Raw genomic sequence first — 21804 nt, forward strand, 5'->3', positions numbered from 1 at the left:
TTAAATAGGCCCTGGTCACCTTGATGATGTCACAGTGACTACCTTGTAACTTCCATGCCACCTTGCTAACAGCTCCCCATCACCATACGTGCATGGCAGAAATAGACACCTGTTGACATGAACTCCCACTCAACACATCGACAACAAGCAGCGAGGAAGAATAATATCCAGGAAGGAATTCTTCCTACACGCTGTTCCCTAATAACAGATCAAATTTCTGACCTTGGGATTTGCTGTACATCGCCCACTCACTATGATTTCAGCTACACAAGCATATAAAACGTAGGATGACTAGAACGATACGTTCAGCCTTTCAGATGGAAGGTTTGTCTTAAATGCAGGGAAAGGACAGTGGATAAAAATATTACAATCCATCACACTATGAAATCATTGGTCATCAACGGCTTATGTAATAATAATTCTTCTTCCCCCATTGCCACATGGTGGCAAAATGACATGTTTTGTTGGAGGTAGAAGCTGCAGAGGGCTAATAATTTCAGTTATTACATTATAGCTCAGAGTGGGCGGGTGCTGAATGGTGGGTGGACAGTATAAAGCAGAGCCATTTCCATTTTAGCAGTTGACTCAAATCAGGGCTGTGTTCAATGCCAGTATGCAAGTAAGTAAGAAATTTCATGTCAGGGGAAAAAAAGCTGCACCCAGAGAGCTGAAATATGCAGAGCATTGTGTTTGTGTTGGTGGGAAAGAATGTGTATATACATTATGTGTGTGCATTCTGAGGTCATGCCATCTGTTATAGTCAACAGCTAGCAGCATATCTCAGCTCCAACTGTGAGATTCTCAATAAAATGTGAGAACAGTAAGACTTAGATCTCACTTTATTCTGCAGGGGACAGCAAAATGTCATGAACTCATGAAAGTTAAATAGTTTTTCAGTGATGTGTTCAAAGACAAAAGGCTGGGGACACAAGCAGCAACCTCTGGAACTGAGAAATGAAGCCAACATATGGTGCTATATTAGTGCCAAAAAGTTTGGTTACACTAACGTTCATCTTTTGATCTCAAAGAAATTCAATGAGTAGATGTTTGTTTCCTGTTTTTTGGATTCTATTTTTTTAATATATCTGGCAGGGGAAGGGACATAGAATGATAACATCACAAGAAAGCAGAAGATGAGGAAGATACCCTGACCTTTCAGTTTTAAAATGTTAGTTTTTCAATGATTTTTTTTTCCAAATTAAAAAAATTTGACTCCACATACAAGCGGAGGTTCCCTTTTGATGTGAGTCATTTCCACAGACCTGCATGTTAAAATGCTCCATTTCACAGCAAAAATAAATATGTTTGCAGCCTAGAAGAAACAAAAGTTGGAAATATGTAAGGGGTAATTTTTTTATATAAACACATTTAAGAACTATATGAAAGCTTAACAACTTGCATAAAGTCTTTGAGAGAAACCTAAGAAGAAACTTCCTCCCCCACCTTAGCTTGACTGTGATTACCCAGGTCTTAGGCAGACTAAAGTGGTTGATGGCCACTGAGCTACAAACCACTCTTCAGAATTGTATGGGTGATGTCATGGGAGGTTCATCCATCTCTATTTACAGTCTGTGTTTTAAATGTGCTCAGCCCCCACCACCTCCAGCCTCACTGCATCCATCCCTCTGCCTCTTTGAACCTGCCACCCCCAGTCACAGACCCTCATTAATCACCAAGGATGGGCTTCCAATCTCTTGGGCAGTGCCCAGTCCTCCCAGGCTTCATCACAGTCTGCCTGCGGTCCAGGCCGGTGAAACCCATCTTGTGCTCCAGCCTTGGCAAAGGGTGCGGGTCCTGCTTGGCATGGATGCCCACACTTCACAAGCCAACCTTGTCAACCCTGCATTCCTCTGCTCTGTGTGTGCCTGTGTGTGTGTGTGCTGTGCAGATTAGCAATCCACTGTTGGCCTGCCTCTCATAAATTAACTTCCTTTCTAGTTTATGTTCATTTCCTCAGTCTGGGCTGCGACACCAAACTAAATTACACAGCACTCTTATCTTTACCTCCATTCATAGTTTTCTTAGTGAGCTGCTCTACTCCATCCTAATCCCCCTCTTTAAATTCCTCCACTTCCTGTTTCAGCTCTGTGTGTATATATGTGTGTGTGTGTGTGTGTGTGTTTTCTCATATATTTGGGTGATCACAAAAACAACACTAATCCAAGTCTTTTGCAATCAGCTGTGTAGTTCTCAGATCTGAGGTACTTTTAATCTTTCAAGCTGTTGGAGTGGGCAGCTGTGGGCAGCTGTGGGCAGCTGTGTGCAGCGCAGCACCTTAGCACCCTCCCTACCTCCGCTGTGACTTTTGGCCTGCTGCCCTGTTTCTTAAAAAAAAAGGAGTCTAATCGAATCCACAGCCACACAGCTTTGCCTCGGAACTTCACAAAGCCTATAATACCAAAAAAGCCCACATTATAAAATGGTTGCAAGAAAAGTTGCCGAGAAAACCAAGGGGACAGCGGATGGTCATTTCTGTCCGTGATTGTCAGGGGAAATAAATTTTGTATTGCACAAACAAAAGGATTTCTTGATTTTCAGCCGCTGTCAAACTGTCCCATGGTGGGCCTGCAACTGCAGACCGTAACTGTCAGCTAGAATGAAAGTAGCTCAGCGCTGCCCAGAGTCTGTAAATCACAGCGTTTTCTTTTACTTTCTTCTTATTTTATGACTCATCTGTGGTATGTCATTCTGCATCCAGCAAGCTATTTTTGTACTGACCCAAGATTCTACCTTCAGCCCTCAACATGTAATCAAAGTTTTTTTTTTTTTTCCTATAGCCGTCATTGTCAAACGGAATCATGTGTGAGTCTGTGTGCCTATTTCCACATGAGCCACTACAGGAAGTTAAATCATTAGCGACCACTAAATGAGAGGAGGGTGCACCAAGGCAGATGGCACAGACTTTTTATCTTAGGCCATTGTACCCATTGTATGGCCAATAAAATGCATGCAAAATTAATGTTTAGAGAAAAAAGGGAAATAATCAGGTTTCTCTTGACTTTTGTTTCCATTTCTTTAGCTCGGGTATGAAAGATTCATACCTCTGGCTTTTCTAAACCATCCATGTGATGGAGGGGCAGGAAATTGGATATGCCCTAAATCACATCCATGAACACACTCTTACATGCAAATCAAATTCGTGATTTTTAAAATGTGTGTTACTCTAGGCTTTCTCTATTTAAACCTGTGAAACTGGCATTCAAATAGCATCTCAAAATAATAGTTAATTTGAGTATTTTATAATATGGGTCTTTTGAAATAGGTTTATTATTATTTAGTGATACAAAAACCAGTCTGTGAATCACTCACTGTGTCACATATTAGCTCCAGTAGGGCAGCAGGATTGGATGTCACCTTTGGTTACAGATTAACCTCAGCTATATCAAGGCCCTGTTTTTCACAGGACTGAACAATTAGTCACAGCAAACATGGCTGCCCTGGTCAATGTTTCCATTCAATCAGCCACGTTTACAGTAAGGACTCATTGAGACACAGAGAGAATGTACTACAGAGGGCAGGACATGTAGGAAAAGAAAGTGGAGAGAGAGTAGATGAATAATGACTGACTGGCAGTAAAAAAGTAGGTTGGGTTGGAGTGTGGTTTTCCCTGAGCACTTGAGATTTAAAGTTCAGTTTAGGTCAGAGTTTGTCCTACAAGGAGGACAATGCAATTTTATATCTACAAACCAGTCTTTATTATACTACTCTACACATCATTTGTAAGTTTTTGTGATTGATGGTTGGATTCAAATGGTACTGTACATAACACACTTGCTTTCTATGATTTTTTTAAAGCATGCATGTTAATTTTACAACCTACAGTATAAAGGGTAACTATTAACCATTCTAGACTCAATGACCTTGAGCTGATCAAGATCAACCACTGTGGTAAATATGTTGCCGTATGTCATCCGTATTTATTGAACTGTTTATTTGGAAGGAGGTCAAAAGGTTGAGAGTTAATATGTAACTTTACGAGGGGCTTTAATGCACATATGGTTGTGTTACATTAAGCAGAGAAGGACAGAGCAGATCCATTATTCATCCCGGTGACTAGCTCACAGGCTCAAGGTTGACAGGACAGTCTCTCAGGGCTCCATGTGGGACAGAGGGCAGAGGAGAAAGCCAATGGATTTCTGCATGTAGGTGACTGGGGCGAAGTCTGTTCTGGCAAACAAAATCATCTGGGGATAAATTAACATTGTTTTCATGTTGTATGATACCTTTTTGAAGACATAGGCAATACACTGATTTCACATAATGATGTCTAGCTCAGCAAAATTTACAAGAGAACTAATATCCAGCAGCAGTGATCCTGGGAAGGATGGGGGCAGTAAACTGTAGCAGTAACATAACGGTTCATTCTTTAGACAGGTTGTCCAGAGTTTTACCTCATCTCTGTGGGAGCATTTACATCCCACTTGTTTGTAGTTCAAACAAACTCCGTTGGTTTGAGCTGTTGTGAAGGCTGTTGACTGAGCTGAAATGAAGACCTTAAGAAAATCTCAGATGTGGTTTCATCAACTACATTTGTCCAAGGGCCAAAATCTTTCTCAGCCGACTCTATGAGGGCCAGATGCTCTATAAATAAAATTAACATATTACTTTCCTTTCCTTTCCTTTTTATGTCATTTTGTAGCCTCTGTCAGTGTTGATACACTCATTAACTATACAGCAGCAAGCCACTACTGGGCGATTGTGATATTTAGGTTTCATATTTGTGAGGCTGTCAAGCTAAGGGGAGGTTGTTATTTTTTAGCACACCTAATGGCCTTTCTACACTGTGCGATTTTTAGCGATCTTATAAGACCATTGCATAACACACTATGCGACGTGAATCTAATAAACTTTGGTATGATCGCCAAGTTTGATGCATGCACATTGTACGATGACCATTTACTGAATTACAGGTTACGTCGTATGTCAACATGCGAGGAGGAGGAAGACATGGATGCGGAGTGAGACGCTGACAATGGCCGTCGTGATGGAACCTGTCTCACAGTGCGACGTAAGACCACCGATTAAGAACAACTACCAAAGATATCTCCACGATTCTCCTATGATGCTCATCTTTTGTCTGCGACACCCCAAAATCACACAGTGTAAACTGGGCATAAGACAGTGGGTGACAGCGACTTCACAGAGAACATGAAGAAATTTAGCTGAAAAATTTCTCAGCCAGATTTAATGTCTTTGCATTCATTGGATCATCCGCGACCCATTCACTATTAGACCAGGTGGAGAGAGCTATGTTCTGAAAAATGAACTGTATAAAATGCATGACGACCTGACTGTTTTCTGAAAGCAGTCTTTGGAGGACTGCTAGAGCATAAGCCTGAAAATAGATAAAACATACATGTGAAACAACAAAATGTTAAGAGCCACCAGTTTAAGGTAATTTTTTGACTGAGGTGGCTGTAGTTCAGCCGGTAAGAGCATTTGTTCACTAACTGTGAGGTTGGTGGGCCAATGGCTGTGAGTCAATGTGTCTGTGGTTAGACACTAGTAATGTTGTTTTGCCTCCTAACTAGGCTAATCCTGAATTCAGTAATATTCAAGGGGCCAGATGTGGCCCATGGGCCACCAGTTGCCAATCACTGGTTAATGGTATTAATGGTAACATTGCTAATGCATTGTTTAGTCATAGTACACTATGAGGGAATCTGTTGTGTTTCAACGTACAGATATAGAGGCAGTAAAGTGACATATAACCTGCACAGGGAGTTGCTTATCAGTCGACCTTCTGTCGGCCATGAAGATGGGTGACGCTTCTGTGACATCATCATACCATCAGTGCATGTAAACAAATGCCATGCTAACTTACCATGTGACTACTGTAATCCAAGCACAGTGAAGTCTGTCTGCTGCTTCCTGGTACTTCACAGGTTAAAATAATGTGTTTGTTGCATCAGTGAAACAACACAACTGGTGTGATGTGTTTCCCTTGTCATAAACAAGTTGATTAGTTTTTTGGCGGGAGAGGCAGGGTGTGTGTCATGCATCCACCAGCTGTGCTGTCTGTTAAGGCCTGTAGATTTATATACACTATTCACAAAACTACCAGAATTCAAGTCTAATACCAAGCCCAACTCAAACATCAACCCATCCTTGGCTCTCAATCGATTTAAGCTCCTTTATAAAGGTTCTGTACTCTGTACAGTGTGTTGTGTAATAACATACCATCATAGGTGCCGCTCTCCAGCAACAACCCACTTTCTTCCAGGTCACGGAACTCCCCCACAGTAATGAAATTGTAGTCCACTCCAGGAACTTCCCCCTCTCTGGGCTGCCGAGTGGTACCTACGAAAAAAAGACAGAAAGAGTTAAGTCAGCAGAAACATCCAAAGATATGCCATTCACTACTAGGATGATGGGTGGGTGGTGGATGGATAGTAGGTGGGGCTGGAAGTGACACTGAATCCAACAACATGCCCATAGGGATGTGATTCAAGTCCAAATACAGCAGTCAGGGGAGAATCTGTGTCTACATCATGAATAGTCAACAGGACTGGGACCGCCAAGCAATGAATTCATTATTCAAATATGAAACACAGAGAAAACATATCCTCCACACAGCAGCACAGCTGTCAGAAGAGAGAGGAAGTGTAAGTGATGAATATGAACAGGAATTTAATTGCACACTTTGACAGTGTAAGCTTTAATTCTTTAAGGAGGCAAATGCTGCATTAATGCGTTACATACAGAGAGATGAATTACAGAAAAAAAACTCAACCTTTTGACTGTGTGTTGAATAATAACTTTTACAAGTACTGTTTAAACAAAGCTAATCCCACGCACAGCTTGGTTTCCATGGCAATATAATGGAGTGTGATGACTAAATATGAAAGTACTGTTAAAGCAGTGTCTTGTCTTGATGTGTAAGTGTTTTTACAATATGTCTTACGCTACACGTCGCCTAAATGCCAAAACAAATCTTAATGACTCATCCTGCACTCGTGGGTGTACACTAAATTTGTATGTGTTTTTGTCACACGTCAGCACTGCATTTAGAGAGTCTGACTGAATGGTGGGAAGCATTTTAAGGTTATGCAGCTAACCAATCAGAACAGGCTGTTTGGAGCAGGGTGCCCACTGACTGTATAGTGCCACATTTAACAGGAAACATAATATGTGATTATGCAGGAAACAAATAGCCCCCACCAACCTGTATTATGATCACTTTGAGTAAAATATGTTCATTGCAAACCAAAAACGTATTGATTATTTATGTTAAATACATTACATTTAGGTACACACTGTAGCCATTAAAGCCAGTGATTATGAAAATACTTTTTTTTTGGTTGATAAATCATGCTTAAATTCCCCATTGCCAGATAAAGGGGTAAAAACCAATTCGCATGTGTTACAGTGTATTGTCTCCTTCATGCCAGTAATGTTGGTCAGGTCAAAAAAAAAAAGGAATAACAAATGACACTCGTTTGGTTTAAAAAGTGCTGTGGTTTTTTCCTTGTTGATGCTCAGTTGTAAAACACTGAAAACATATTGTTATGAAAATCATTTTATGCTTCCTTACATGCCAACTCCGCTCACCATCATCTTAGATGTAATCGGGGATTTTTGCAGTACCTCAGCTAAACCGCTTTACTATCTGGCTGCACTGCAGGCACAAGGGATTTTACCTCTGAGTTTAATAGGAACCTATCCCCATTCATTTTCTTTCTGTGTCAACATCCATCCTGACTGCAGTATGAGCCATCACATCTGAAACAGCTTAGTTTGTTGCAGAGACAATCTTTTATTCTGTCAAACAGAGCAATCATGGGAGACCGGCGAATCCACAAATGAAATACACATTAGCTTGTTTTTGGAAGAAGGAATAGGGAAATGTGGTTATTTATCCTTTTATTGTTAATTCAGCTCCCTTTCCTACGCAAGTTGGATCAGTTTTCTCACCCTGATAGTTTCTTATTCACAGTTGGTGCAACATGGAAGCAAAAGATGATGAAATTAAAAAAAAAAAAAAGAAAATCAGCCGCTAAGAGACTGTGGATGCAGTGCAAACTGGATGGTGAATTCTCAAAGCAAAACACGTCTTCAATCTTTATGCCTGGATGGCTGTGAGAGAGAGTATGATTACACCCCAGTTATGGATAGACAGTGGGGAAAAACTTTCAAATCTAGAAATCTATCTGTTATCTGAGAAGGAGCACTGGGAAAAGAAGCTTTTGAAGAAAAGACAAGAGACATCCTGCTGCCAATTCTCACCGGAAAACTAGCACATTATTTTAACCTCCATTTTGTGTGAAGCGATGAAACAACTACATGAAAACAACACAGGACTAAAGTAAATGGAAAACACAAAGTACCTGTGTAATTACTGGGTCTGCACGGGTTACTGTGCCTTAACAATAAAATCTAGCTCTCCACTGTTAGGTGTGAAGTGTTCCCTGTATTTTGGGGGACCTGTCAGCAGAAACAGAATCATTATGTTTTTTATTATGCAGCCTAAAAGAGACACACTACATACTAAATTGAGGCCTTTTGTATGTTACTTTGAACCAGCATAATGGGATGCTCAGGCATCTAGTTTAATAATTATGTAACAATATTATGCATGTTTCTTTGCACTCATTGTTTTTGCCCTATCAACAAATCAAATGGTCTGTTCTGTCCCAAACACTTGCCTCTTTTCAAAAACAAAGTGTAATTAAAAAGTGGGGCACTTCAGCATTTGCACCTTCCTTGTTTTTATATTTTGCAGTGAGACTGCTGTGTCGTTGAGGATATCAATATCCAGGAGAAGAAGACGGAGGTGGTTAGCAGCAGTGTTAGCGGGGGTCGGGATTTATCCAAGCTTCAAGGATTTTGTGGTGACCTGGACCCCGTGGTACGGCTTTGAGCTCCTGTCATCTTTTGTGGAAGGCAACGGTGGCACTTAATGAAGCCTCGATGTGTGGAGTGGAAAAAGTGAAGTCATGCTTCCCTCACTCTGAGATGCTATCTGGGCTGCTGTAATGAGCTGAGGCATCATGCTGTAGTGGCACTTTAGTCTCTGACTACAGGGTCACTGTGGTTGAGCGTGCTGTGATGAGCCACTGGCACGAGCTTGAATGAGCAGAGTGGACGGGGGACATATGTTGAGCTACTGAAGCCAAACTGCAATGTCTCATGTGGGATGTGCTCTGAAAATATTGTTTTTAGGGCCTGAGCACCGAGTGGTGCGAAGGCCCTATTGTAATTGTTTTATTATTATTATTTCTCTCAGAATTGAATGAAATCGGCTGATTCAGGGCGTCATGTAAAGAAACAATCTGCCATTTTTGAGGCGGACCCTGAAATTTGTCTTCACCTAGACTCCATTTTTGTAAAATTTGTAAAATCCATTTTTGTGAAGAAATTTCAGGCATGTTTATTCAGAAGGTTGAGAAATAGATCACTCCAATGAATCCCTTTCCTTTCATGTAAAATGCCAGAAAGGAAATCTTTCCAAATGCTAAGTGAATGTTACCCAAATAACAAAATGCCGTATCGAGCGGTGACAAATGGAAAAAATGTTTTTCTTTTTTTTTTCCTCAGCTGTGCAGCCTTGAGTATTGCAGCTGCTCTTTCATTTACCCCTTTTGGCCTTGTTTTCCATTTTAAACTCACTCGGGTATAAACAAACAATCCCTCTGTCCTGGTTATTTATTCTTCTATTTAAAAATGAGGAGTGGAGCAAATAGAATACAGACAAAAAAAAGTCTGGTAGTAAGAGAATTTTTCTTACATTTAACTGTAAGAAACCCAAGCAGGAAACATAATCAGGAGATGAAAAATGCCATCTCAGTACTCATTTGTGTAACACTAAAGGAAAAGAAAATGTGTCATTCTACTCAATTCCAGTAGATTCTTTTGTAAAAGCCCCAAGGCCTTGAAACATATTTTACTCATTCTAGATAATGTTTGCCATCAATATCAAAGTCTACTGGTGTTCCCAGGACATCAGTCCAAGATTATAACGTCTGCAGTAGATATTCATGGTGGTGAACTGATGAGGAGGAGGAACTGAGTGGAAAATAAAACATTTAAATAAAAAAGGCAGGCAAAAAAATGATGGTGCGAGTACAGATGAGAACAGACGAGGCTCCATCTGGTGGGGTCAAGAGAGCAACAAGCAAGACCCAGACAGAGAGAGGAGAGCGAGGATAGACGAGGTGCCCAAGGCTGTGGAAGCTACTCACAGGGAATGGTACGCAGGTACAGGTTGTCCCTGATCACCTGCTGGAGCTTGTGGTCCAGGGAGCCCTTCTGAAACTGCAGACTGAGGTAGTGATGCAAATCAGTATTCAGCACCTTACCTAGAGGGGAGGAAAGAGAAATCTGGGTCAGTCTAACAATTAAATCACAAAGGAGGACATCTTCACAGTGCACATTCAGAAACAACCACTTTGATTTTAGTTTTGAGAGAAATGTAAAGGTGTGGCTTACATCACAAGCCTGCGATGGACAACAACACATTATTATTGCAATAATTTGTGTTTGAAGCCCAGGTGCTCAGTGGCAAGGAATGCATACGTGATGAAACGCAGACTGAGAACTCATTAGGACTGTTGTATCATGGGAGAAATCATAGCAACCTCTGCCAAAAACCACTGTTCCTCCAAAAACCTCCTGAGGTTGGCTTGAAGGGAGAGCCAGCTCCAGAGACTGTAAATAAAGATGGATGAAGCTTCCACAGCATCACCTGGTAGTTATCTGAGAGTGTCCTTGAAGCTCTGTTTAATCAAAATGGTAACACAGGAGCCCACTTAACTCCTGATTAATCCAAATGGAAACGTGATGGAGCTGAGATGGCACATAAGCAGGTGGTTCATGATCTGACAAAGAACAAATCACTGACTCAAAGCAGTGCCATCCAAGGGGTCTCTTGTATTGGCTTGTTTTTGGAGAGAGTCCCAGGTGGCTACTCAGGAAACTGCAGTTTTTTGTTTTTTTGCTTCATGCCTTTGCACCGGTGGTTTCCTGCTTGGGCTTCAATTTCCATTTTAAAATGTCTTACTTTACAGCTAAAATACATGTACTTCGAGCAGATACAAAAAGCACTTCTAGTCTCCTCCTCAGCACCGGTTGTGAACCACTGCTTTGCACATTAAGTGGGAGCCAAGATGGCGACCTCCAGAGCTTTTCACTTTGAGCTTTCAAGGGTCGCACAGAAAACCTACAGAAGCCTACAGAAGGTTTGTCGATCTTCATTAACAGCATGGATTGACCTTCTTTTGGACCCAGAAGCCGTTTGTGGCACTTTTGGCACGTTGGCTTAATTTCCCTAAGGGTTTTCCATAGGAGCAAAGTCTGAGAACTCTAGAGGCAGCACAGCCACTTTCAGGGAGAGAATAGAGAAAGATGAAGAGAGGAAGAGGAAACACAGAGTGAGAGAAAGCCCTTTGAGCTCTTTCTCTCTGTGGACTCCAGCAGTGTGTGGAGCAGAAGTTCTCTTCTCAATAAGGGACTTGCAGCATGTGCTTTGAATATTCTTTCAGTAACACTGTGGGCATCAATAACCAGCACTTTCCTCTTAAATCTGCCTAGGAGGAGGTTCATAATTAACCACACACATCTGACTGAGGTAGTGAACACAAGGATCAGCTATCAAACATCTTGAGGAAGTCGTTCTGACAGTTATCACGGCTGAAACAATAACCTGCAAAGTTCAACGATCTGCGTCTGCTTTTCCTCTTCTGCACCGCGTCTGAAATTAGAGAATGTGCTGATGTTTCCTGTCAATGTCTGCCAGACAGTCTCTGTGTTAAGATCTCTTCCAGATAAGGAAATGTTGACAAATCAAAGTTGAGCAGAAGCCAGGCAGCGAGAAGTGACAGACTACAAAATGAAGTATGTACTAAGCTGCTGCGAGGGGCATCAGTCAGTCGGATAAGACACCTGCAGAGATTGCAAATACATAAATGTCCCCATTGTGAGTGTAATTCTGCAGCTGGATAATCTGCTGATGAATATTTTATTATAGTGCACAGTCTGGAGTCAGTCATAGTACTCGATGCTACCAGTGCCTCACTGATCATATGCAAACTCTAAAGTCACAGATTTACTTTGAAACATGTTTCATTGGATCTTTTCATCAATACAGACGCGCTCAAAAGACGGATTAAAATAGAAATTGCAGGCTGAATGAAAAAACGCTTCCCACTGCATAGTAACAAAGAAAAAAAAAACTCCCACTGAGAAAGTAATGAAATTTTTAAATTGTGGAGCATCCCACGCTTCCCACACACTATGAGAGTTCTACTCTGAAATTTGGAACATTTTTATGACACCCATTTCCAGCAAGAAGAGCAGCTAAGGAATAAAGATCTATCGCCTAACTGATCCAAAAATATTGTAAATTAAATTTATTCATATTCAGCCCCTGAGGGGATAAAAAGACTACTGCTGGGAGTGCACATCAGCAGCATTATACTGTGTAAAAAGTGCAGCTGAAAAATACTGTCTTGCTTACTGGGTGTTCAACATAACTCAATACTTTGCTCTGCAGGCGCACACCAGCTAATCTTTCAAGTGATTTTGGAATTCTGAAGCTTCTAACCGCTCTGCGTGTGCCTGCTGGATTACTTAAGTAGAAACAGTCTAGTAACAGCAGCATGGTAGAGGTACAAGAGAGGGACAAGGCACAGAGAACCATTGGCTCTCCATTATGTAACTTTTTACAGGCACAATGAATGCGAGGAATTTAGGTCGAGGAAACAAAAGCTGGGTCTGGCTACGCGTCGCAACTCAAAAACCACAAGCCTGCGGTCCATGTTCCCAGAAGCTGTGAGACATGAGAAACCCCAAACTCTAATACACATATACATCTCATTCCTTCCTACTGAGTCAGCCCTGTTCCCATGGTAAAGGAAAGGGGAGTAATTCTGCCTCCAACAAGGTTTTCGTCAAGCTTTGAAAATGCCATTCCGAATTCATTTTCATACATCTGTGAAGCAGCATGAAAAAAAATCCCTTGAAAGTGGTTATTATGAAATAGACATGAGATACTGACATAACTTTTATGATGCTATGATGTGTATTTGTACAACGTCATCATTTAGAGCAGACACTTGACGTTGATTCACTCTCCAAAGTATTTAGAAAGTAGCACAGAGTTCATGTAAACAAAGATTCAGCAGTCTTTAAGCTCCTGCTGTGTAGTCTGCTTGATTTATTGTCCAAGGAGCAGACATTGAAGGGGGCGATGGATGGGAGGAACAGTTGTTTTTGTGTGGGCTGGTTAGTATTTTCAATAAAAATTAGGGGTGGAACAGTTCACTAAATCCACAGTTTGGTTCGTATCACGGTCACGGTTTTCGGTTCGGTTCGGTTCACATTGTTGAGGATTTTTCTACTTTTAACACTCAGGAAATACCATAGATGAGCACAAAATATATATCTAATTATCCAACACTCACCATATTTAAGAATCAGTTTAGAGTTTCCCCTATCATTATATCAGGTCAAGTCCATTTCATTTCTATATAGCACCAGATCCTAACAGAAGCCATTTAATATTAACCTTTCCTATAGAACAGGTCTACTCCAAAAGTCACTAGAGAGAGTCACTAGTGGCTTTTTGGCGTTTGAAAAGTCACCAAATGTAGCGAGAGAGACGGAAAGTTGCCAACACTCATCTCTATGCTGTGGTAAAAATGCCTCCCTGCATTACATGATGCGCATGTCCGGAACCGAACAGAACATGTGCTCCGAACCGAAACACGTGTACCAAACGGTTTGGATTTTTTTCCTGAACCGTCCCACCCCTAATAAAAACTCATTCAGTTTTAAAACTAGCAAGTCGCTATTGAGACACTGCAATTTTTTGCACTTCCCTGTTTTCATCCCTAATGATTGCAATTTGAATAGCATGCAAACTGCAATTTGTTAAAGGTAGGGTAGGAGGTTTCATTCTGATGCACTTTTTGGTAAATTAGTGTAACTTCTCTTTACAATCTGATAGCAACCGATTAGTTTGGCAGTTTTGCTTTAAAGCGAATAATATTAATCATCTGTGGAAGCTATAAAACGCTAAAACCATCCTGTTGGCTAGTTGTCACTCTCTTCCTGCTCTGCGCACACCAGAGAGGTACGTGCATGATGGCCGAAGTCACAGACTGGTTGGGAGGCGTGGCTTTGGGGTGAGCTCTGAGAGAACGGGGCGTGTGTTAACTTTCAAAATCTGGCTGACTCTCACTGAGTTTTCAAAATCTCCTACCCTACCTTTTAAGGTAAATTAATTTTAGGTACTTTTTACTTTTTTCAACTTTTTAAACTACACTAATGTAGTAATTGGCTCGTTTCAGGATGGACAATAGAGAGCACTAATTGTTACCTCAGGATTGCACCATCAGAGGATAGATGCCCCACTGAGCCAAACACGCACAAACACATGCAAATCACCTTCCCTACCCAAGCAAACTCCCACTCAAGTGCTTCTAACAGGGTAGGCTTTGTGGCCCGCCTGTCATGTTGCGTTAGCAAGCTACATCATATCTCCAGAGACACAGAGGGAAAGAGGCGAATGCGGGGGGCGCCTACTTTCAGCTTCCCACTAGGTTACAAGGCAGCGCATCATTGGCCTGCCAGGCTGGTAGTACAAGGCATGTGGGACACAATGGAAGTCTTTGTGCCTTGTCATCTGGCTCTCACAGGAGGAAAAGGGGGGCTTACTACAGTTCACAAAGGATGGAAAATTAATAAAAACAAAGGGAGCCAGGGAGGGAGCGGCCCGATGTTTGCAGAGAGAAGTAATGATGATGCATGGAAACGCACATGGAAACTCACCACACCTCTACCCTCTCCTACTTTCATCAGGATTCTATCGCTCCATCTCTGACTGCGCATCTTTGCCTCGCTCACCATGGAGATTCATCAGCTCTGGCAGATATCCCCACAGGGCTCCTCACACCTATCTTTGAGATCACTTTCTCAGTTGCTATCAACCTTCCCTTGTTCTTTCTTCAGCTGCTACCCACTTAACCTTTTTGTTTTTCTATCATATCACAAAGTCTCTGCTTTCAATGGATGTGTGCATCCACCTGTCGCTGCAGCCCGTCTCTGCTCGCCTCATAGCTATAGGGAAGTAGATAAAGGCAAACTCCAAGCTTGGATAATACAACAAAAAAAATCTGCAGTATGAAAACATGCTGCATAGATGTTCTAATGTAGCCCCCACTTTCTGTTCTGTGTGTTTGCCTCACACATTCACAGCAAAGAAAGCACATGCTGCTGCCCATCATCTTCTCTGGTCCCCTTAGACGTTTACATGTTGACATATCTGCAATGGGAAACTGCTACTCTCAGCTCACCTCACCATCTGTCACTATCTGTAACAGATGTCAAAACTATTGAAGTGCTTTACAAAAAGACTGGCAGTAAAAGAGAAGCTTTTTCACAGCCAACAGGGCTTTGAGCTTCAGTCATTACAAAACACTTTTCTGCTTTATGGTAACACACACATAGACCTTTAAAGTGTCAAGTTTTATTCAGAAAGATGATAAATATCTAGCTTAATTCAGTGTCCTGTTGTTTGATATCACTTTTAACTAGGAAAAGCATTTCCTGAAGAAAATACAAGTTTGATTGCAGAAGCTGAAGCATTGCTTTGAAAGCTTATTTGAACGATTGCTTTGAACTCTTTAAGAACATCAAATCTGTGTTTTTTTTCATTTTGCCATTTGAACGGTTTCAATAGCACAAAGTATGCCCAAGATACGCTGAGCCAAAAAGTGTACAGAAGAAAAAATAAAAAAAAGTACAACATTGCTCTGCAATCAAACTAATAAAGAAAAAAATAAAGAAGTACAGAGCAATCAAACTAACAACTAAAGTTTGATTGCTCTGCAATAATAATTTGATTGCTCTGATGCAATAATAATAATTGTAACTCGATTTGTTTAGGTTTGGAACTTAAACATAATTGTGGTTTAGATATATAAACAGATGAGTTGGGTCTTGGGTTTACCAAGATTATCCCAGTTAACCCAGTTTAGTCTGTCTGTCCATGTCCAAAAAAAAAACAAAAAAAAACACGGTAATGTTTCTGCCTGTATCAGAAGATGGAAGAAAATGGATCATGTAATTTGAATACATTAGCTGGAAGATAGTGGGCTGCTGCCATATTGATCGATTTTCTTAATAACAGCAATAATTAAAAACTGGACACATTATAAAATTCAATTCGACAGAGTGTTGTGGGTGTAAAATTCAATCTTACTGTAGAACATTAATGTTGAAAAGTGAAAAAAATATCTTGCACTTGAAAACAACTTAAAACACTAAAACAAATAAGCCTCAACACTGGAGCATTGCACATGTGGTGCATGGCAGCTGGACTCACATATTGGCACGGCACATCACCCTCAGTTCACTGAGGACAAAAAAAAAAAAAAAAAATCACTTACAGTAAAGAGATTTACCCGGGCACCTAATAAGCAGGCAGCTATATTAGAATAGCCTTGCATAGTCACAATGCTTTTATTTTTTCTCCTAAATGAGAGTGGAAGCAATGCAGAGATGTCACCAGCAGGGGTGTCAGTGGGCGTCTAATGAGGCAATTCTCTGACAGTAGTGCCGCTCTGGAAACAGCGAGGAAGCCCCCACCATCTGCTAATTACCACCTTGTTAGGTTCATTTGGCAACTCAGGGCAACAAAATGTCCTGCCTCATTCTCTATGACAGGCAGACAGAGAGCGGAATCAACAGATTATTGGCATCTAAAGGACACCCAGTATCTTCACTTTCTCATTAAAATGGCAGACACCAAAATAAAATTAACAATCTTCTCTCCAGAGAAGGAGACAGACAAGGTGTGCTCCATCACCAATGCTTTCCCATGCTCATGTTCACTATAGGTGATAGTTTTTGGGAGAGGTGTGCTTTGCTCTAAGCTCCTGTGGCCCACAGTGGCAACAAAAACAGTTAATTAGTAGCTGCAGAGCCCATGAGATTAATTGTAAATGCAGATTTTGGGATGAAAAATGTTACGTGAAGGAAATCAATGTTCCTAACCGCCCTTTTCTCCCTTTAGGGTAGATACTTTTCGCCTGAAATCCAATTAGTGTGACGGTTTTTTAACATAAGGTCACAGTACAAGCTGGGTGTTTTGGGCTATAACTGGCTAATGATCAGGTTTAAAATCTCTTCATACAAGATTTTCCTTCCAATTCTATCTGTTAACATGATGATAGAAAGTTATAGGCAATTTTAGGTAAAAAACACTATTGACAACACAGCATAGGAGGGGGTGATTGTGTAAAAGAGAAGCAACTCCTCATGATGCTATTTTAGAGCCTGCTGTGCCACAAGGACACTGACATTATCCCTGCAGCCTTGGCAGGATAGTGCGATCAACTCCTTTGGCAGATAATTGAAAGGAATGGACTTGCTTCACATTGTGTGCAGCAAGCTTAACATCACGGGTTTATTATAGTCATTGTGATAATCATCAGCACACTTGGCAACAGACACAGATGGTGTCCCAAAGCTCTCCGCATTCAGAAATATATCCTCGGCTTTGCGTGGCCTATTTGCTTTCATTGGCTGACTGTACTAACTGGCTCAGTGCATTCTTGGCTCATTTAACAGTTAACACCTATTGTGTTGTTACAAAGAGTTCAAATATGACTTTAGCATAGCATAGTGTAATGAATTCTTATTAAATGAGGGGCGTTGACACTAATTTTCAGTGTCCTGCCTTCACCACTTAATGTGCAACCGCATGTGACAAACGTGTCAAGCTTTTCCTCTGCCACATAGTGAGGAGTGACCTTGAAAGTGTCCTTTCTAATCCTATTGTGGCTTAGAGGAAGACATTTAGAGAAAAGAGAAAAAAGTGAAAAAAAAAAAACCAAGGTTGAGCCTCTTTTGTCTTCTCTGTCCCTTTGGATTCTCAGCCGGGGCAGGGAGGTGAAAGTACAGACACAGTCACAGGGCTGCAAAGCAGCAGAAGGGGTCTTCTCTACTCTCAGGTACTCTCCTTCACACACTATCCTCATCCAGCTGTATCCCTGAACATTGCTTTTCACCCTGCAGTCTGTCAAGTCCATAACACACAGAGGACACTGTGTTTTCACTGTGTATTCATTCCTACTAAGATGGTTTTAATCATTAGGTGAAGGATTTTTAGCCTCTCATGATACAGTTTGTTTTATTTTTAGCCATGCTGGCAGCATGCATCCAGAGATCAAAATGTCTGGTCAATCCATCACTTTGCTCCAAACAGAAATAGCCACCAGATGGATTAACATTAAATTTGCTACAGACATTGAACCCCTGTGAGACTGGTGATGCCCTAACTTCACTGTACATTCAGCGCCACCACCAAGTTTTGATATGGACTTGCTCTGCATACCTGTGGCCAGCTACCAGCTAGCACAAACACATTTCAATGTGTAACACCAATTTAAAATGAGAGAAAGAAGTGGTGCTGCTCAGACAACTACTTTTCCTTTTATACAGACTATAATATTAACCTCACCTCAGTCATGATGACAGATAGGAAGTCAACAAATATAATATATAATAATAAAACAATGATCACACCAATGGCTGGAGGTATGCAGAATTAACACGAGAGCCTACTACTTGTTTTTAGTTCCCTGCCTTGTAGCTAAGCACCAACACTAAAAGCTACATGTGCTGCCAGTGACACGAATGATTCAGCAAATGTCTCTATGAGCCTTCCACTGAGGCTGAGGTGCACTGGCCAAATGGCCTGTGTGGTACTGTGTAAGGTCCTTTCTTTTTTAAGAGAGACACTGCAAAAGGAGAAACAACCATCGGAAAGAAAAACCAGGTCAATACACAGAGGCAGACTTTAACGAGCCATGGAGACCTTTGTCTTGCACAACTGCAGAGGGCTCAAACATGTAGCCTAGAATCACGGCCTAGGCAGCAGACCGATACAAAGAGGGGAGAGAGAGACAAACACACACAGCAGTGGGTGGAGGATGAAGAGATTTTTAACAAGGTGTCTCCTGCACCTGTCTTTTTAGCAGCTCGTTTGTCTTTCATCTCCAGGCTACACTCTCCCAGCAGCTCTACTTCATTCTAAAATGTACAGCTATAAACTTTAAGCCCTGTGTGAAGCATACAAATAAGATAAAGTGACCGGCTAAAAATGTTAACATAATGCAGCAGGGCTCAGGAAGGGACATCATGGTTATATGTGCATATCAGCCTCTGGGTCTATTTCTTCCTCAACCCATTGTTCATCTCCCTGATCTGCAGTGTGGAGGCCAGAGATGAAGAAGCTCCCTTCTGCATCCCGCTTCATCAAAAGCCGTTTGCCATATTTGTGGTTTTAAATCTCCCGTCTGTCAACGCGCACACAAACACAACAAAAATACTCGCTCGCTGCAAATGAGAAACACACACTCAAAAGTCATTGCTTCCAAAGCGGCTGAAGGAGAAAAAAAAAAGAGATCAAAGAGCAGAACAATCTTTTCTGCCTCATCTCTGTAACAGAGATTCATCTTTACTTCATCCTGCTGCATGGGGAGGGAGACAAAGGGTTTCATTGTTATCACTGGATCAGAGAAAATGGAAGGAACAACATGAGGAGAGATCAATCAGGGGTATTATCGAAGAATCGGAAGGAAAGGAGCCATATGGAGATAAATGCAAGGATTCACACAGAGCACTAGATAAAATACAATACTAAACAAAGCTACACTATTAAAAGGGTCCATGTAAGAATTTGAAGACATTTACATAATAATCTGTTTTATTATTAGTGTGTGGATTTTATCCAAACTTAGAGACACCTGCAGTATTATTTTAGGAGCGATTAAATCACTAGGAAACAGTGATGATATTCCAAATATTCCAGTCATGCTAAAGCTGTACGAAGGCCCCAAAAACAGCATCTACAGCTCTATGAATTCTACAGTTCAAGTAAAGTGATGCGTTCTTAGCCTCAATAACTTGGGCTGTCACTGACAATATGCTGCCTGATGCATCAGAGAGAACCCCAGGGGACACAAAAGTCTCTCCATCTCCTCCTCCTCCTCCTCTCTCAAACACACACACACACACACACAGACAACACCGATGACATTTTCACCCCAACAAAGAATGCTGTGAGGTCTACAAATGCACCCAGGTGACACTGATACATATCAGAGATTGAAAATTTAATGTGATAGTGACAGTGTGGTACAACAGTGTAACTGCTGGTATAAAATGTGTCGAGAGAGATTTGCATGCTGTGTGTAGTGACAGAGGTACCGGCTCTATTCCAAACACATGCTGTAGTGTGTGATTGTATGGGTATGCATACTGAACGAGTGCGTAATACTCCGGGTAGTCAGTGGTGATGTTCTAAGCACATCTGCTAATAATATGCACAACCGAGCAGAAGGCGTTTTGTATTGAAAAGCACCGCCCGAGGTGTTGCAGTTGCTGACTTGATGCGTGCATCTCTGGTTGCCTGGCTGACCCAGATGCAGCCTCCATCTCTGCCTCTTTCTCACACACTAGGGGTGTATTTGCACACATTAGTGCAGAAACAATTAGTTGATTAATCAATTAATTAGAACAAGTGAAAACACCAACAATTGTTGGGTGGTTTTTCATTATGTGAATTAGTGCATGTTTTCTCATACAACCTTGAAACGTGCTGGAAAAGAAAGTGCATGATCTCAATCTTTAAACCTTAGATTATATGGAATAAAAATATGAGAATATTTTTTTTCAGTGATATTACTGCCTTGAAATGTTCCCAGATTTTAAACTTAAATGTTAGATGGCAGGAGTGTTTTTACTGTACCACTGTACTACTGTTTATTGACAACTGAGCTAACTCAATTGGATGAGTATGCTCATGTGGTATGATAGAAAGCCCCACAAAAGGCATTAACCCATGTGAGATTGCTTTGTCAAGGAAATATTTTCTGACAGTTTCTCTCTCTCTCTTCTTCTCTCTTTACCATGTTCTTTACATAGACTCAGTCAATGCACGGCCAATTTACTGTAAATATTATAACCTCTGCAGGTACCCTGACATGTCATCACCAAAAACACACCACCAGGTCCTTGGCCAGTCCTTCACTGTAACTTCCTCGACATGCACTGTCACCACTGGCTACATGGCTAAAAACCAATTCCTAGTCCAGAATATGATGTATCCACTATTTCTAGCACACAATCACAACCCGATGCCTTGTCGTCCATCTCCAGGAGGTTAGGCAGGCAGGGTGCTGGTGAGCAGAAACCACTCTTCTACATTACATTCATCCATCATGTGCCAGAGCCCTGAGCTGCAGAACAGGACATTCACCTATCACTGAAATGAGTCAGCTGGCTGGGCGGCTGTCCTTTTAGCCCTATATGTCCATCTTAGATCCTTCTTACTGAGAGAGAAATGGTCATTTTTATGTTCCAGGTGAGCACATATGCACAAGGGTAGGCTCACTTTAGCTCAGTGAAGCCTGTGGACATAGGCTGGCCACTAGATACAGACATTTAGTCTGTGATTTATCTGTATCTCTTTGAAGGGACACACAAGGGTCTGCTCAATAAGCTGGGCAGATGCCCAGGGAGGAGAGGGCAGCCGCATCAGTCACTCACAGAAGATGAAAAGGCTTTAGCAGCAGATATGAGGAGAATCACAGGCAAAACCTTTCTACAAAACAGCTTAATATCAGCTCACGCCAAGGTTTTCTCTGATTCTTCCAGATGCACACTGAGCAGACGTTAGTTATATTTAATAAATAATTCTCCCACATGACCGCTGGAGTGATGGATTATAGAGATAGGATGGGGGTGGGGGGAGGATATCAAAACCAACATCTGTGTGCTTGCCGCTGTTTTGTGACA

The 21804-nt window shown here is 41.4% G+C and overlaps 1 protein-coding gene across 1 annotated transcript in view; it reads right to left on the reverse strand.

Annotated features, from left to right (window-relative positions):
- The window catches only part of magi3a (membrane associated guanylate kinase, WW and PDZ domain containing 3a), a 98687-nt gene that overhangs the window by 25764 nt on the left and 51119 nt on the right, over positions 1-21804 (reverse strand). Inside the window, exons 2-3 of the mRNA XM_028408914.1 lie at positions 10182-10298; positions 6181-6300 (exon numbers count right to left, since the gene is read on the reverse strand). Of these exons, the coding sequence (XP_028264715.1) occupies positions 6181-6300; positions 10182-10298 (237 nt within the window). The remainder of the gene's footprint in view (positions 1-6180; positions 6301-10181; positions 10299-21804) is intronic.

This window comes from Parambassis ranga, chromosome 7 (genome assembly GCF_900634625.1).
Source record: "Parambassis ranga chromosome 7, fParRan2.1, whole genome shotgun sequence".
NCBI lineage: Eukaryota > Metazoa > Chordata > Actinopteri > Ambassidae > Parambassis > Parambassis ranga.